The sequence below is a fragment of the Oryza glaberrima genome, chromosome 12 (assembly GCF_000147395.1).
Source record: "Oryza glaberrima chromosome 12, OglaRS2, whole genome shotgun sequence".
Taxonomy (NCBI): Eukaryota; Viridiplantae; Streptophyta; class Magnoliopsida; order Poales; family Poaceae; genus Oryza; species Oryza glaberrima.
In genome coordinates, this window is record NC_068337.1 from 12,394,139 (window position 1) to 12,412,744 (window position 18,606).

Below are 18,606 nucleotides of genomic sequence, written 5' to 3' on the forward strand. Positions count from 1 at the left end.
TGCCCCCTCTCCTCCTAGGGGGGCTTGTATTTATACTCATAGGTGCCCCCTTGTCCAAGTAGAACTAAGGAGATAAATATAGATACGATTTAAGTAGTCCTTGTCGTTTCCATATAAAACTCTATTTGTCTTTCCTTATCTGGAACTCCTTCTATATACGAGACGAGATATGATTCCATAGAAGACATGGTACATGGTGGGCCCTGCCGAGTTTAGTCAACTACCATTAGGTATATGGTATCCATAACCACGACACACTTGTGCTGTCTAATGGTGAGTTTGCAAGAGTATACCCTTGTTGGAGCAAAGATTGGCCAAACACCAAAGCACTAGGCTGTGCAGATCACAATTGGATCGACTTGTGGTGATCCTCGTAAAACCAGAGTACCTGTTTTAGAAAATGAACTGTCCGGATTCACAAATTCATCATGAAAACCTACAAACGCCTACCCGGGAGGGACCCCTTCAAGACAATCATTCCTAGGGTTGCTCTAGGGTCAGTAGGCTACCTAGAGCACCTTCAATCGTTGTAGACATAAAGGGAGGACATAAAATAGGGCTTGGAAGAGTAAAAGGCAAAGAGAATACGTAAAAAAAGCAAAGTAATTGTATTAATACGATTTTTTTGATAGGGTTCATTTGGTGTAATAATAAATGATCTACCAAGCTTAATTATGCACCTTATAGGCCGAGGAGGGAGGGGCAGGGAAGTGGTATGCAACAAAGAGTTGTTTAATAACTATGAATATGAATAAATGTTGGGACGACGACAAATTGTTGCCGTATTAAAAGTTTGTCACTAACTTATACGTGTTTATTTAAATTAACCCCATCCACATTAACTGTCCTATATGTGATGTATTTATTGTTATGGTGTATTAAATCAGTATATATAGTAAAAAACATAACAAAGAGTGCACGACTAATTTAAAAGATAAAAGAAAAGGTAGAGTAATTGGGCCACCAAAACTAATGATTTTCGCTGCTAGATCGAAGCTCTAGCCTTATATTTTTTTGTTGCCATAAGCCTGCTTGACATGTATCTTTTTACTTGATTTTATATGATCCTCATATTCCTTTATTTCTAAACTTCCCAAAGCAATCAAAAGAATAGCAAATGTTCATCTTTACACAAATGAAAACTACCATTTTAGCTTGATTGTGTTCTTGGCCCATTCTAGGAAGATAAAATTATGAGAAGTAGCCTTTTGGTAGCTAAATTTTGAGAATCTAGATTATATAGCTACATATTCTCAAAATCGAATCTGGACTGTTTTGGAGTTTAGCTGCTAGAAACTTCCTCGAACAAAACCCTTATATTTGTTTTTAGTCACATCATACTTGCTCATGAAATCACTATCCATTAGTTACTCCCTCCGTCCGAAAAATACTCAATATAGAAGAGGATGTGACTTCTTATAATACAATAAATTTGAATAAAAGGCTATTAGATTTGTTAGGATCACACATTTATTTGTAGGTTAAGTTTCTTTTAATGGAAGGAGTACGCATAAAGGATTGGCTTACCCAATTGTTAACCGGCCCGGGCCCTGGAACAGAAAGGTCTTGAACCCCAAACGGGACGCCGAGAAGGCCCTTCCCTGACGAAAGCAAAGGGCTTAATTAGCTAGCAAGAAACCCAAACCGACCCGAGCCCGTCACGCGCCGCGCCCGTGACCTACCGTGCGCTGCGCCGCCTCCTCCCTCCCACCTCCCTTCACAAAAGCAGCGACCCCTCCTCCCTCCCCAAGTTTCCTCCCCACACCGCAACCCTTCTCTCTCTCTCTCTCTCTCCCCTCTCGACTTCTCTCCTCTCCGCCGCCTCCGAGTCCCGCCGCGCCGCGCTGCCGTCTTCCCCGGCGGCCGATGTGTCTGCCTCGCCGGCACGAAACCCTAGAGGTAACCCGCCGCGCCGCTCCCCGCCGCTCCCCGCCGCGATCGGGGGCCCTCCCCCTAGGGTTTTCGGGGGACTTTTGGGGGTGGATGATTTGGGGGTGTGGGGGGCTTTGGGGGCGGTCTAACCTGTTTGTGGTTTCTGGTGCAGGTGCGGTGCAGTTGAGGGGTCCCGATCGGAGATGGCGGCGGCGGCGGCCATGGCGGCGCACCGGGCCAGCTTCCCGCTCCGGCTGCAGCAGATCCTGTCCGGGAGCCGCGCCGTGTCGCCGTCGATCAAGGTGGAGTCCGAGCCGGTGAGTCCCTCTCGCCGTCCCCCTGTTTCCTCGCCCTAGGGTTTTGATCGTCGGGGTTGAGGGGTTGTAGATGCGAAGTTGAGATGGTATGTATGATCGAATCCTCCCTAGGTGCTTCCTCTAGGGTTTTGATCGGCTGCCTGTGTTGATGTGGCGTGCTGTTGGGGTGAGGTAGTTAGGCCGTAAGGAGTTTGCTCCGTTTATGATCGGTGTTGAGCATGGGGACCAGTGGTGTGGTGTGCAGGGTAGTTGTTACTGTTTTAGGCCATCTCAAATTTGGGTTTCCTTGGTCAAGGGTAGAAGAGACACCGGTTTGAAGTTTCTGGTTATCTTGCTTGTGCTGTTATTGTACTATATTGTAGTAGGGATACATGCTCGTGTTATTCTGTTACCTTGTTTAAGCATGTCTATGCCCCTCAATGCTTAGTTGCCGCTGCAGCCGTAATCTTTTAGGCTTAGCCGCTTAGGTATCTCCATTACATTTGTATTATCTTGTTCTTACTACGGTGTCCCATTGGACATTTATTAGTTCAGACTTTCTTGCATTTGTAATTCCTTCTGCAAAACATACGAATCAATACAGAATGCCACATCTAGCAAATTACTATGTTATCATTGATGCTTAGGTGCCCATGGTCAGTACTTATGGACTTGTACTGGCCATTTTATAATGTTATTTTTTCATTCTGTTATTGCTATAGTTTTTAATCCTTTTTTACGTATTTTTATTTCTGTGCACAACTGCACTTATGTTGACCAATCCTGTATCATGTTTTGGATAATGGCTTACTACATAAATATATGACGTTGGATAGTAGCCTCAAGATTGATGCATTGATTTAGTTCACTTGATATTACAGCTCAAGAGTTGAGACATGTGGTTTTGTGGATGATATCAGTTATTTTAATTACATCTAAGTTTGTTTTGCACAATACTGGTTGAATGTCTCAACGTTTTTCCTGATCTGTGGGTCTAAATATATAACAATGAGAATTTAATTGGAAGATATATTTATAATTCACAGATTCATTCATGAGCTTTGAATTTTAATCTCTTAACAATAATAGTATTTGCTTTTGAGATTTTAAGAAAGACGAGTGTTAGGAACCTTGCACCAGGTAGAATATGAAGTGGATTTGGATGCTTTATCTCTGATGACTTGTTTGGTAACTACTTAGACAAACTATTGGTCTGTTCACCTTTTCAAGGAGATATGGCATACAGCTATGTTGATTGGATTATCAATGTACGGGTTGTGTTGCATTTAGTAGACAATCATATTCTTTGAATAAATAAGTGCATTGTATTTAAAGATAAAGTGGTTACATGTTGCATAAGGGCAATCATTTGTACCATTTTAGTATGCTTGCTGTTCTCTGAAAGTTTATTCTGTTTCTTGCAACACCAGCCAACATGATTGATCAATCATTTTTTTTTGTGTTTGCAGCCAGCAAAAGTTAAAGCATTTATTGATCGTGTAATCAGTATTCCACTACATGACATTGCTATACCACTGTCAGGCTTCCGTTGGGAATTCAATAAGGTGACTTCTTTATTAGAGAAGCTCTTACATGACTTTTTCACATCCTTACTTTCCTGTAGTTTCTTACTTCAAATACGTGGCCACAGGGAAATTTCCACCATTGGAAGCCTCTTTTTATGCATTTTGATACATATTTCAAGACACAAATTTCTTCGAGGAAGGATCTTCTTTTATCTGATGATATGGCTGAGGGTGATCCTTTGCCTAAAAATACCATCCTGCAGATTTTGAGAGTAATGCAGATTGTTTTGGAAAATTGCCAGAACAAAACATCGTTTGCTGGTCTTGAGGTAATCTGGTTTTAATGTTCTTTAACTTGATTTTCCAAATATTAGATACAAGAGCCCATGCTTATTTATATGTTTTAATTTGCTATCTCCTTCTATCAGCATTTTAGGCTTCTGCTGGCATCATCAGATCCTGAGATAGTTGTGGCTGCTTTAGAGACACTTGCTGCATTGGTTAAAATAAATCCTTCGAAGTTGCATATGAACGGAAAGCTCATAAATTGTGGAGCTATAAACAGTCATCTTCTATCATTGGCACAAGGATGGGGTAGCAAGGAGGAAGGTTTGGGCTTATATTCTTGTGTTGTGGCAAATGAAAGAAACCAGCAGGAGGGTTTGTGTTTATTCCCAGCAGACATGGAGAACAAATACGATGGCACGCAGCACCGTCTCGGTTCAACTCTTCATTTTGAATATAATTTGGCACCTGCCCAAGATCCTGACCAATCCAGTGACAAGGCTAAGCCATCTAATCTGTGTGTGATACATATCCCAGACTTGCACCTTCAGAAGGAGGATGACTTGAGCATATTGAAGCAATGTGTTGATAAGTTTAATGTGCCTTCAGAGCACAGATTTTCCTTGTTTACAAGGATAAGATATGCCCATGCCTTTAATTCGCCACGGACATGTAGGCTATATAGCCGCATAAGTCTTCTTGCTTTCATTGTTCTTGTGCAATCCAGCGATGCCCATGATGAACTCACATCTTTCTTTACAAATGAGCCAGAGTACATAAATGAGTTAATCAGACTTGTCCGATCAGAGGAATTTGTTCCTGGACCCATACGAGCGCTGGCTATGCTTGCACTGGGAGCACAGTTAGCAGCGTATGCATCATCTCATGAACGAGCTCGGATACTTAGTGGCTCAAGTATCATATCTGCTGGTGGAAACCGCATGGTCTTGCTCAGTGTTTTGCAAAAAGCTATATCATCACTCAGTAGCCCTAATGATACATCATCTCCATTAATTGTTGATGCCCTTCTGCAGTTTTTTCTGCTCCATGTGCTATCTTCTTCGAGTTCTGGGACCACTGTTAGAGGTTCAGGGATGGTTCCCCCGCTCTTGCCCCTTTTGCAAGATAATGATCCTTCACACATGCATCTTGTCTGTCTGGCAGTGAAAACTCTTCAAAAGTTGATGGAGTACAGCAGCCCTGCTGTTTCTCTATTTAAAGATTTGGGTGGTGTAGAACTTTTGTCTCAGAGGTTGCACGTGGAGGTGCAGCGTGTTATTGGTGTTGACAGTCATAATTCAATGGTTACAAGTGATGCATTGAAATCAGAAGAGGATCATCTCTACTCTCAGAAGCGATTGATTAAGGCGCTGCTAAAGGCATTGGGGTCTGCTACATATTCTCCTGCAAATCCTGCTCGTTCACAAAGCTCAAATGATAATTCTTTGCCCATCTCGCTTTCCCTTATATTTCAGAATGTTGACAAGTTTGGTGGTGACATTTATTTCTCAGCAGTTACTGTTATGAGTGAGATAATTCACAAGGATCCAACATGCTTTCCTTCTTTGAAGGAACTTGGTCTTCCAGATGCTTTTCTATCGTCAGTGAGTGCTGGGGTAATACCATCTTGTAAAGCTCTCATCTGTGTGCCTAATGGTCTGGGTGCAATATGCCTTAATAACCAAGGACTTGAGGCTGTCAGGGAAACTTCAGCTCTGCGTTTTCTTGTTGACACATTCACCAGCAGGAAGTACTTGATACCAATGAATGAAGGTGTTGTCCTATTAGCTAATGCAGTGGAAGAGCTTCTACGTCACGTGCAGTCCCTAAGAAGCACTGGGGTTGACATCATTATTGAAATAATTAATAAACTTTCTTCACCTCGTGAAGATAAGAGCAATGAACCAGCGGCCAGTTCTGATGAAAGAACAGAAATGGAAACTGATGCGGAAGGACGTGATTTGGTAAGTGCTATGGATTCCAGTGAGGATGGCACTAATGATGAACAGTTTTCTCATTTGAGCATTTTCCATGTGATGGTATTGGTTCATCGGACAATGGAGAACTCCGAAACCTGCCGGTTATTTGTGGAGAAAGGAGGCCTGCAAGCACTTTTGACACTCCTGTTGCGACCTAGCATTACCCAATCATCTGGAGGAATGCCGATTGCTTTGCATAGCACCATGGTATTCAAGGGCTTTACTCAGCATCACTCTACTCCACTTGCACGTGCATTTTGCTCTTCCTTAAAGGAGCATTTAAAGAATGCCTTGCAGGAACTTGATACAGTTGCAAGCTCTGGTGAAGTGGCAAAGTTAGAAAAAGGAGCAATTCCATCTCTTTTTGTTGTTGAGTTCTTACTCTTCCTTGCGGCATCCAAAGATAATCGCTGGATGAATGCTCTACTCTCAGAATTTGGAGATAGCAGTAGGGATGTCCTGGAAGATATTGGACGAGTACATCGAGAAGTGCTTTGGCAAATTTCACTTTTTGAAGAAAAGAAAGTTGAGCCTGAAACAAGTTCTCCTTTAGCAAATGACTCCCAGCAAGACGCAGCTGTGGGGGATGTTGATGATAACAGATACACATCCTTTAGGCAATATCTTGATCCTCTTTTGAGGCGAAGGGGCTCTGGGTGGAATATTGAATCACAGGTGTCTGACCTCATTAATATCTACCGTGATATTGGCCGTGCAGCTGGTGACTCTCAGAGGTATCCTAGTGCAGGGTTGCCCTCAAGTTCTTCTCAAGACCAGCCTCCCAGTTCATCTGATGCAAGTGCTAGCACAAAATCAGAAGAGGACAAGAAAAGATCTGAGCATTCTTCCTGCTGTGACATGATGAGGTCACTGTCTTACCATATCAATCATCTTTTCATGGAGCTTGGGAAAGCAATGCTTCTTACATCTCGTCGGGAGAACAGCCCTGTGAATTTATCTGCATCTATTGTATCTGTTGCTAGCAATATTGCTTCTATTGTGTTGGAGCACCTCAATTTTGAGGGGCACACAATCAGTTCTGAAAGAGAGACTACTGTTTCCACAAAATGCCGATACCTTGGGAAGGTGGTTGAGTTCATTGATGGTATATTGTTGGACAGGCCGGAATCGTGCAACCCAATCATGCTGAATTCATTTTATTGCCGTGGTGTTATTCAGGCTATTTTAACCACATTTGAAGCTACCAGTGAGTTGCTCTTTTCTATGAACAGGCTTCCGTCATCGCCTATGGAGACAGACAGTAAAAGTGTTAAGGAAGACAGGGAGACAGATTCGTCATGGATATATGGTCCACTCTCCAGCTATGGTGCAATTCTGGACCATCTTGTAACATCATCGTTTATTCTTTCTTCCTCAACAAGACAATTACTTGAGCAGCCTATTTTTAGTGGAAATATCAGGTTTCCCCAAGATGCAGAGAAGTTCATGAAGCTGCTTCAGTCAAGAGTTCTGAAGACTGTTCTTCCCATCTGGACCCATCCTCAGTTTCCAGAATGTAATGTTGAGTTAATTAGTTCAGTCACATCTATCATGAGGCATGTTTACTCTGGGGTTGAAGTGAAAAACACTGCTATCAACACTGGTGCTCGTTTGGCTGGTCCACCCCCTGATGAGAATGCAATTTCGCTGATTGTAGAGATGGGCTTTTCTCGCGCCAGAGCTGAGGAAGCACTCAGGCAAGTTGGAACGAACAGTGTTGAAATTGCAACTGATTGGTTATTCTCACACCCAGAGGAACCACAAGAGGATGACGAACTTGCTCGAGCTCTTGCAATGTCTTTAGGCAATTCTGATACATCTGCACAAGAGGAAGATGGCAAATCGAATGATCTTGAACTTGAAGAAGAAACTGTTCAGCTGCCTCCCATAGATGAAGTATTGTCTTCATGTCTTAGGTTGCTTCAGACAAAGGAATCATTAGCTTTCCCTGTTCGGGACATGCTTTTGACTATGAGCTCACAGAATGATGGTCAAAACCGAGTAAAGGTTCTTACGTATTTGATTGATCACCTGAAAAATTGTCTGATGTCATCTGATCCTTTAAAGAGCACTGCATTATCAGCTCTTTTTCATGTCCTTGCTTTGATTCTCCATGGAGATACTGCTGCTCGGGAAGTTGCTTCAAAGGCTGGTCTTGTCAAGGTTGCTTTGAACCTGCTGTGCAGCTGGGAGTTGGAGCCGAGGCAAGGCGAGATAAGTGATGTTCCAAATTGGGTTACTTCATGCTTTCTTTCTATTGATAGGATGCTCCAGTTGGACCCAAAGTTGCCAGATGTTACTGAACTCGACGTCCTTAAAAAGGATAATTCAAATACACAAACATCAGTGGTGATTGATGATAGCAAGAAAAAGGACTCAGAAGCTTCATCGAGTACAGGGTTATTGGACTTGGAGGACCAGAAGCAACTTTTGAAGATTTGCTGTAAATGCATTCAGAAGCAGTTGCCTTCTGCTACCATGCATGCTATTCTTCAGTTATGTGCCACGTTGACTAAACTTCATGCTGCTGCTATTTGTTTTCTTGAGTCTGGTGGCCTGCATGCATTGCTAAGTTTGCCCACAAGTAGCTTGTTTTCTGGTTTCAACAGTGTGGCTTCTACAATCATTCGTCATATTTTGGAAGATCCCCACACTCTTCAGCAAGCAATGGAATTAGAGATACGCCACAGTCTTGTCACCGCTGCAAATCGTCATGCAAATCCAAGGGTTACACCGCGCAATTTTGTCCAGAACTTGGCGTTTGTTGTATATAGAGACCCAGTGATATTTATGAAAGCTGCCCAAGCTGTGTGCCAGATTGAGATGGTTGGTGATAGACCATATGTTGTTCTGTTGAAGGATCGTGAAAAAGAAAAGAACAAGGAAAAAGAGAAGGACAAGCCTGCTGATAAGGATAAAACATCAGGTGCAGCCACAAAGATGACATCAGGGGACATGGCTTTAGGATCTCCTGTAAGTTCTCAAGGGAAGCAGACTGATCTGAATACAAAGAATGTGAAATCTAATCGCAAACCACCACAAAGCTTTGTCACTGTTATTGAGTATCTGCTAGATCTGGTTATGTCCTTCATTCCACCTCCTAGAGCAGAAGATCGACCTGATGGTGAATCTAGTACTGCATCATCTACAGACATGGATATTGACAACTCAGCAAAAGGCAAAGGTAAAGCTGTTGCTGTCACACCTGAAGAGTCCAAGCATGCAATTCAAGAGGTTACTGCATCTCTCGCTAAAAGTGCATTTGTTCTGAAGCTGCTAACAGATGTTCTTCTGACTTATGCATCATCTATTCAAGTTGTTCTTCGACATGATGCTGATTTGAGCAATGCACGTGGTCCTAACCGGATCGGTATTAGCAGTGGTGGGGTTTTCAGTCATATACTGCAGCATTTCCTTCCGCATTCTACAAAGCAAAAGAAAGAGAGGAAAGCTGATGGAGATTGGAGGTACAAATTGGCAACAAGGGCTAATCAATTCTTGGTGGCTTCATCTATTCGGTCTGCAGAAGGTAGAAAAAGGATCTTTTCTGAAATCTGCAGCATATTTGTTGACTTCACAGACTCCCCTGCTGGTTGCAAACCCCCAATATTAAGGATGAATGCATATGTTGATTTGCTTAATGATATTCTGTCAGCCCGTTCGCCAACTGGTTCCTCCTTGTCAGCAGAATCTGCAGTTACTTTTGTTGAAGTTGGTCTTGTTCAGTATTTATCAAAAACACTGCAAGTTATAGATTTGGATCATCCTGATTCAGCAAAGATTGTAACTGCTATTGTTAAGGCCCTTGAGGTTGTCACAAAGGAACATGTTCATTCGGCAGATTTGAATGCCAAAGGGGAGAACTCATCAAAGGTTGTGTCTGACCAGAGCAATCTAGACCCATCTTCAAATAGATTCCAAGCTCTTGACACAACTCAACCCACTGAGATGGTTACTGATCATAGGGAAGCTTTCAATGCTGTTCAAACTTCACAAAGTTCAGATTCAGTGGCTGATGAGATGGACCATGACCGTGATCTGGATGGAGGATTTGCTCGTGATGGTGAAGATGACTTTATGCATGAGATTGCTGAAGATGGAACTCCAAATGAGTCCACAATGGAAATCAGATTTGAAATTCCACGAAATAGAGAGGATGATATGGCTGATGATGACGAGGACAGTGATGAGGACATGTCAGCCGATGATGGTGAGGAGGTTGATGAAGATGAAGACGAGGATGAGGATGAAGAGAACAACAACCTGGAGGAGGATGATGCCCATCAAATGTCTCATCCTGACACAGATCAGGAGGACCGTGAGATGGATGAAGAGGAGTTTGACGAGGATCTGCTAGAAGAAGATGATGATGAGGATGAGGATGAGGAAGGAGTCATTCTTCGCCTCGAAGAGGGTATCAATGGAATTAATGTGTTTGACCATATCGAGGTGTTTGGGGGAAGCAACAATTTGTCTGGGGATACACTGCGTGTAATGCCGTTGGACATTTTTGGAACAAGACGGCAAGGTCGTAGTACATCTATATATAACCTTCTTGGGAGAGCAGGCGATCATGGTGTTTTTGACCACCCGCTCTTGGAGGAGCCTTCATCGGTGCTACACCTTCCACAGCAAAGACAACAAGGTATGCCTTCTTTCCTTCCCTGTTCATGTTGATTCTGTTCCATGTAATCATCCATTGGCAAACTAGTAAGCAACTGTCTGATTATTTTTTTTACTTTCTAATATGTTACTGATATACCTAGATGGTACCAATTCTGTTATACATCACTAATTCAAATTACCGTTTGTTTCAGAAAATTTAGTTGAGATGGCCTTCTCTGATCGGAATCATGATAATAGTTCTTCCCGCTTGGATGCAATTTTCCGGAGCCTGCGAAGTGGCCGGAGTGGACACCGTTTTAATATGTGGCTAGATGACAGTCCCCAACGCACTGGATCAGCTGCTCCTGCAGTACCTGAAGGCATTGAGGAGCTGCTGGTCTCTCAGTTGAGACGGCCCACTCCTGAACAACCTGATGAGCAGAGTACACCTGCTGGTGGCGCTGAAGAAAATGACCAATCTAATCAGCAACATTTGCATCAATCAGAAACTGAGGCAGGAGGAGATGCACCAACAGAACAAAATGAAAACAATGATAATGCAGTTACTCCGGCAGCAAGGTCTGAGTTAGATGGTTCTGAAAGTGCTGATCCTGCACCTCCCAGCAATGCACTTCAAAGAGAAGTGTCTGGTGCAAGTGAGCATGCCACAGAGATGCAATATGAACGTAGTGATGCTGTAGTACGTGATGTGGAAGCAGTCAGCCAGGCAAGCAGTGGTAGCGGTGCTACTTTAGGGGAAAGCCTTAGAAGTTTAGAGGTGGAGATAGGAAGTGTTGAAGGGCATGATGATGGTGATCGCCACGGAACTTCAGACAGGCTTCCTTTGGGTGATTTGCAGGCAGCTTCAAGATCAAGGAGGCCACCTGGAAGTGTTGTGCTAGGTAGCAGCAGAGATATATCTCTGGAGAGTGTCAGCGAGGTTCCTCAAAATCAAAATCAAGAATCTGATCAGAATGCTGATGAAGGGGATCAGGAGCCTAACAGAGCTGCTGACACTGACTCAATTGATCCTACATTTTTGGAGGCTCTTCCAGAGGATTTACGGGCTGAAGTTCTTTCTTCACGTCAAAATCAAGTGACCCAGACTTCTAATGAACAACCTCAGAATGATGGGGATATTGATCCTGAATTCCTTGCTGCACTTCCTCCTGATATACGTGAAGAAGTTCTAGCTCAACAACGTGCGCAAAGGTTGCAGCAGTCACAGGAATTAGAAGGACAACCAGTTGAAATGGATGCTGTTTCAATTATCGCAACATTCCCTTCAGAAATTCGGGAGGAGGTATATAGTTTGTTCTGTACCAGTCCCATTTTTCATTTCTTTGTCATAATGTGATCTTATGGTTGAGTTATTTTGCAGGTGCTTTTAACATCTCCAGATACATTACTGGCTACACTTACGCCTGCACTAGTTGCTGAAGCCAACATGTTAAGGGAGAGATTTGCTCATCGGTATCACAGTGGCTCCCTTTTTGGCATGAACTCCAGGGGCAGGAGAGGTGAGTCCTCTCGACGTGGTGACATAATTGGTTCAGGTCTTGATAGAAATGCTGGTGATTCTTCTCGACAACCAACTAGCAAGCCAATTGAAACGGAAGGATCTCCTCTTGTTGACAAGGATGCTCTTAAAGCTCTTATTAGGCTACTCCGGGTTGTTCAGGTAATATACCATTAACTTCTGTGTGTTCAACTGTGTAAAGTTCTCTGGAAAAAAAAATCTTCTACTAACTTTACCCATTGTTTACAGCCTCTATACAAAGGTCAATTGCAGAGGCTTCTCTTGAACCTTTGTGCTCATAGGGAAAGCAGAAAGTCCTTGGTTCAAATTCTAGTGGACATGCTTATGCTTGATCTGCAGGGCTCTTCTAAGAAATCAATTGATGCAACTGAGCCACCATTTAGGCTATATGGGTGCCATGCAAATATTACGTACTCACGCCCTCAATCGACAGATGGTAACCTAACTACCCTTGTTTCTGTGTTTTTAATTAGCTGAATGGTGCTCTTGGTATCTAGGTTAACATTTGCCTGTTGAGAATTATAGTTGATGTTGATTGATTTTCTTTATTGTGGTTAATAGGCGTGCCTCCATTAGTTTCTCGTCGTGTTCTTGAAACTTTGACATACTTGGCAAGAAATCATCCAAATGTGGCTAAACTCTTGCTATTTCTTGAGTTCCCTTGCCCCCCAACTTGCCATGCTGAAACACCTGATCAGAGGCGTGGCAAGGCTGTTCTTATGGAAGGTGACAGTGAACAGAACGCTTATGCACTTGTCCTACTTTTAACCTTGTTGAATCAGCCACTTTATATGAGGAGCGTAGCTCATCTTGAACAGGTTAACATTCTTTCTTGTTTTTTATTTTCTGTTGTGGCTCTTTATTAAAATTTCCAGTCATATTTTTATCCTAACCATTGGAACTTGTGTAGCTACTAAACCTTCTCGAAGTTGTTATGCTCAATGCCGAGAATGAAATTACACAAGCTAAGCTGGAAGCAGCATCTGAAAAACCATCTGGACCTGAGAATGCAACGCAAGATGCCCAAGAGGGTGCGAATGCTGCTGGATCATCTGGATCGAAGTCCAATGCTGAGGATAGCAGCAAACTCCCTCCTGTTGATGGTGAAAGTAGCCTGCAAAAAGTTCTGCAGAGTCTTCCCCAAGCAGAGCTTCGACTGCTATGTACACTGCTTGCACATGATGGGTATAAACTTTCCCAATTTTGGTGAATTGCTTATAATTCATTTTTTTCTCCTATTTAATTCTATTACTTTCATAGTGTAAGCACATTGAGGAAATCATAAATGCAGCTATTGCAACATTACTTCTCTTCTCTTTAGTACTTGTGCATATGGTGGGTTTCAACTTACATTGCAGATTTGATTAAGTTTGATTATTCTCTGCCTATGTTGTTTAGGTCTTCATCAAATAGATGATAAGAAACTAGGCTGCTAGTTGCATCAGCATTTTCTTGTCCTTGGTTTCATTCTTTGTGATCTGTGTTTCCTTTTAGAAACATAGATGGCAGAGCTGTAACTTTTTCATATATTTGTTTCTGCTATTATTTCTGTTACGACTAATAAAAGAAATGCTTGTCTTTGTCTTTCAGGTTGTCAGACAATGCATATCTCCTGGTAGCAGAAGTTCTGAAAAAGATTGTAGCTCTTGCTCCTTTTTTCTGTTGCCATTTCATAAATGAACTTGCACATTCAATGCAAAATTTGACGCTTTGTGCAATGAAGGAGCTTCACTTGTATGAGGATTCTGAAAAGGCTCTTCTTAGCACATCATCAGCCAATGGCACTGCAATTCTTAGAGTTGTGCAGGCTTTGAGTTCTCTTGTCACCACTCTGCAAGAGAAAAAGGATCCAGATCATCCTGCTGAAAAAGATCATTCTGATGCATTGTCCCAGATTTCTGAAATTAACACTGCATTGGATGCATTATGGTTGGAGCTGAGTAATTGCATAAGCAAAATAGAGAGCTCTTCAGAATACGCATCGAATCTAAGTCCTGCTTCTGCAAATGCAGCCACATTAACAACAGGTGTAGCACCTCCATTGCCTGCCGGAACTCAGAACATATTACCGTACATAGAATCATTTTTTGTGACATGTGAGAAGTTACGCCCTGGGCAACCTGATGCTATTCAAGAAGCTTCAACATCTGACATGGAGGATGCATCAACTTCTAGTGGTGGGCAGAAATCATCTGGAAGCCATGCAAATCTTGATGAGAAGCACAATGCGTTTGTTAAATTCTCAGAGAAACACAGAAGATTGTTGAACGCATTTATCCGCCAAAACCCTGGGCTATTGGAGAAGTCATTCTCTCTGATGTTGAAAATCCCTCGCTTGATTGAATTTGACAACAAGCGTGCATATTTCCGGTCTAAAATTAAGCATCAGCATGATCATCATCATAGCCCTGTTAGAATTTCTGTGCGCCGGGCATATATTTTGGAGGATTCATATAACCAGCTTAGGATGCGTTCACCACAGGATTTGAAGGGTAGACTGACTGTTCATTTCCAAGGTGAAGAAGGCATTGATGCTGGTGGACTAACAAGGGAATGGTATCAGCTGCTATCACGAGTGATTTTTGATAAGGGTGCCCTTCTATTCACAACTGTTGGAAATGACTTGACATTTCAACCAAACCCTAACTCGGTGTATCAGACTGAACACCTCTCATATTTCAAATTTGTTGGGCGAGTGGTGAGTTATATTGCTCCTTGTTTTTCACTTTCAGATTTGTGCAATTGTTGTTGGTTCTAAAAGTTGTCCCTCCAGGTTGGTAAAGCTCTATTTGATGGCCAACTTTTGGATGTCCATTTTACGAGATCTTTCTACAAGCACATACTAGGTGTCAAGGTTACATACCATGACATTGAAGCTATTGATCCTGCATACTATAAAAATTTGAAATGGATGCTTGAGGTAAATATTTTTTTCCCAGTACAATGGTTGATTCAGCTTCTTGATTATTAGGTGGTAATTTTCAGTTGTCTTTTTAGATGTGTAATAATGTATTCTCATTTCTGTGTACAGAATGACATAAGCGATGTTCTGGACCTCTCCTTCAGCATGGATGCAGATGAAGAGAAGCGGATATTGTATGAGAAGGCAGAGGTATAAGCCTATCTCTGTGTTTCTGTCTTTTCGCTGTTGCTTGTCTTTGCTTGAAACTTAGTCCTGAACCCATCTATGCAGGTGACTGATTATGAGTTGATTCCTGGAGGCCGAAACATCAAGGTCACCGAGGAGAACAAGCATGAATATGTGAACCGGGTTGCAGAACATCGTTTAACCACTGCTATTAGGCCTCAAATCACCTCTTTCATGGAGGGATTTAATGAGCTCATTCCTGAGGAGCTGATATCAATCTTTAATGACAAAGAACTTGAACTGCTAATCAGTGGACTCCCAGACATTGACTGTGAGTATCACCCATGATTTAGGACTGTTGAATTATCTGTTTTTTTATCTTACAGTTAATTAACTTGTTTTGTATCTCTCGCTTTCAGTGGACGATCTAAAAGCAAATACAGAATATTCTGGGTACAGCATAGCTTCTCCAGTCATTCAGTGGTTCTGGGAGATTGTCCAAGGGTTCAGCAAGGAGGACAAAGCCCGGTTCCTTCAGTTTGTTACTGGCACCTCAAAGGTACTTTGCTGATGATGCCTTGTGAAGTATTTTTTATTTAGAAGTGTTAGCCCACATGATTCTATCTTACTTGGTGATTCCCCGAGCTTTGCTACGGGAATTACTAAACAATTCTCAATATATTTTTTTCAACAATCAAGGGAAAAAATAATAATGAAACATTAGGGTTTATCCATACTTATCATGAAACAAACAAATGGTATTTGCGCTTTGATGTGAAACATATTGATAAGTATATGTTTAATATTATAAAAATGATAGATTTGTAAAAATATTGTGCAAATAATGTGAGGGGTGATGATTGGATATGCTTGCATGTTGATTTGTAGAATTAAATAAATTATAGATAATGTTGAAGTTAAATATGTAATTATTGCTCGTGGGTGATAATGTGGCATAGTTGCATGTTGAACGATAGTAAGATATGATTAGTATGGTGTTCTCCCTCAAAGCTCACTAATTTTTTTACCCCGCCCATGTGATAAGCTGAGTTATTCAGCATGATTTGAGTATTGGCTGGCACATTCAATTCTTTAATGATAATCTTTTGCGTATTATATTTGGTTTCTTATTCTTTTGTGTTAAACTACTGTAGGTCCCTCTGGAAGGTTTCAGTGCACTCCAAGGAATATCTGGACCACAACGATTCCAGATACACAAGGCCTACGGAAGCACCAACCATCTGCCTTCAGCTCATACTTGGTAATCCATCTTCACTGCACTCACTTTTGACACTAGAAAAAAAAAATCATTTGGCACAATTAAGGGTTCAAAATCCTGCTGGTGGTTACCCTTTTGGTCCAGCTATAATGTTGTTTTATTTTATATTTACTTGAGATCAGTCCTGACAACTCTACTGCCCTTGCTCACTGCAGCTTTAACCAACTAGACCTTCCTGAGTACACATCGAAAGAGCAGCTCCAGGAGAGATTGCTACTGGCTATTCATGAGGCGAATGAAGGTTTCGGATTTGGTTAATCAGTCACTCCTGCACCTGTGTGCAAGAAATTTCAGGGAGTAATGTACAGATACCGTCGGAGTTGCAATAGGCGAGGGGAATGTGCACGGACTCTTACATAACCTGCTACTAGATTCATTTGTTGCCTGCATCAACCATCGGCGTTGGTCCCTGAAGACTGATGAGATTTGTTGACAAAGTACCGGCCTGCCCACGATGCTTTATAGGACTGGTTGCTGCGAAGGATGTGCAGGGAGGTGTAGCAGGAAGTGCTAGAAGACAGCAACTATTTGGTGTTCATAATATTTTTTTTCTTTCCCTTTTGGGTCTTTTTTGGCCATTGCCCCGTTAATAGATTTCACCTTCTCTATACATTGGACCTGTATGGAATTTTTTTCCTTTTTTATTCAAGTTTGTTTTTGGGGGGCATAGACCGGTGGAATGCAACATTTAAGTAGAATGCAAGTTTTCCATCGCTATTGCATATTCAATGCACATTGACTAAAAGTGTCTGGAGCCACGGGCTGCGGCTATAAATTTTACTCCTAAGGTGATGTGTGTTCGTCGGTGACATATTCGTACGGTTATGTGTGTCTGGTTTGAGATGTGAAACTTGGCTTGGACCCTAAATTTGGCATAATAGTGCCGTACCACCAGTTCACCACTATATGTTAGGCCAACACCATATAATATTCGATTTCCGCTACATAGTACGCTACATTCAGTAATTAAGATCTAATCCTTCTGCTACATAATAACATAATCGAGCCTCGTAGGGCTCCATACTGCACCGTTTTTTGTAAATTTTTTTTTGCTGCTTCCATGATGTGACACGTGGGTGTTCAGTACTATAGCTCCTCGAGTAGCCGGTTCCCCGGTTCCTTCCTTTGGCAGATGTGTTTTCCTTTTTTTTTTTTTCTACTTGTTTGTTATACCTGTCAGCATGCAGCATGCTATCTCAGTCTTTTCCATTGCTACGTGTTAGCACGCATGTTTGCTTTGTCTTCTTACTTTACACCTATCGCCGGTAGGATGCACATGCGCTCCCCTTTTGAAATTTTCAAAAAAGTCCTCTGATTTGTGTATAATTCGCTTGTCCCTGCACCGCCTAACATGTTGATATGTTTCTTTTAAAAAGACCCTCGTATTTAGAAAAAATATAACATAAAGAAGAGAAAATTCCACTTCTAGGGATAGCGCTATAAACATAAAAAATACGAGGGTTTTTTCGAAAAACAACCACGTATATATTCTTCTCCCAAACCTTATCCATCTACCTCCCACCTCCTCCCCCACTCTCCGCGGCCGCCGTTCCAATGCGCCTCCGCGCACCCGTCGGTGCTACTGTGCCACCACAGGTGAGGGCCGTCCGTCGGAGCCGCCGCCGGTGCTCCCATCCTCATTCTTTCTTTACTTGTGGGGACGGCGGTGGCGGGGGGAGGACGAATGCGGTGTCTGTCGGAGCCGTCGCCGGTACTCCCTTCCTCCTCCTCCTACTTGGGCCGGCGGAGGCAGTGGTGGCGAGGGGAGGGCGGGTGTGCTGCCGCTACCGCCACATTCAGTAATTAAGATCAAATCCGTTAGCCTTAAGGCGTTGGATGTGGTATATCTAGCATACAGATGTGCGAAGTAGGTAGATTAGCTACTACTGGCGAAACTGGTTATCTAGTCATGCGTACTAGTTTAGTTATGTTATATTCTCCTTTGTATGCACATCTCTAAACTATCTATTAGTCTCTGCCTAATGCGACGTATATATATATTCGAGAGACAACCATTATGTGTACTAGTTTGGCACCATGATGGATGTGGTGTTTCTAGCTTACAGATGTGCGAAGTAGGTAGTGTATGTCACATCTTAACTAGTGAAAAGTGAAATTCAAAGTGGACCAATAATG

At 42.3% G+C, this 18,606-nt stretch overlaps 1 protein-coding gene across 1 annotated transcript; it reads left to right on the forward strand.

The window, feature by feature from the left end:
- The first annotated feature begins 1,732 nt into the window (after nucleotides 1-1,732).
- On the forward strand, nucleotides 1,733-17,277 carry LOC127756967 (E3 ubiquitin-protein ligase UPL2-like). The gene is made up of 17 exons (XM_052282359.1): nucleotides 1,733-1,899; nucleotides 2,045-2,189; nucleotides 3,638-3,733; nucleotides 3,820-4,023; nucleotides 4,123-10,603; nucleotides 10,776-11,866; nucleotides 11,945-12,244; nucleotides 12,332-12,539; nucleotides 12,665-12,921; nucleotides 13,014-13,288; nucleotides 13,694-14,801; nucleotides 14,877-15,023; nucleotides 15,135-15,215; nucleotides 15,297-15,522; nucleotides 15,611-15,750; nucleotides 16,346-16,452; nucleotides 16,626-17,277. The coding sequence occupies exons 2-17, from the start codon at nucleotides 2,076-2,078 to the stop codon at nucleotides 16,726-16,728; spliced, it is 10,938 nt and encodes a 3,645-aa protein (XP_052138319.1). The 5' UTR covers nucleotides 1,733-1,899; nucleotides 2,045-2,075; the 3' UTR covers nucleotides 16,729-17,277.
- Nucleotides 17,278-18,606: the final 1,329 nt, after the last annotated feature.

Coding starts and splice junctions, on each gene's coding strand:
- LOC127756967 (XM_052282359.1), top strand. CDS start 2,076: ATGGCGGCGGCGGCGGCCATGGCGGCGCACCGGGCCAGCTTCCCGCTC. Junction 3,734..3,819: donor TCCGTTGGGAATTCAATAAG/GTGACTTCTTTA, acceptor ACGTGGCCACAG/GGAAATTTCCACCATTGGAA. Junction 11,867..11,944: donor CTTCAGAAATTCGGGAGGAG/GTATATAGTTTG, acceptor GTTATTTTGCAG/GTGCTTTTAACATCTCCAGA.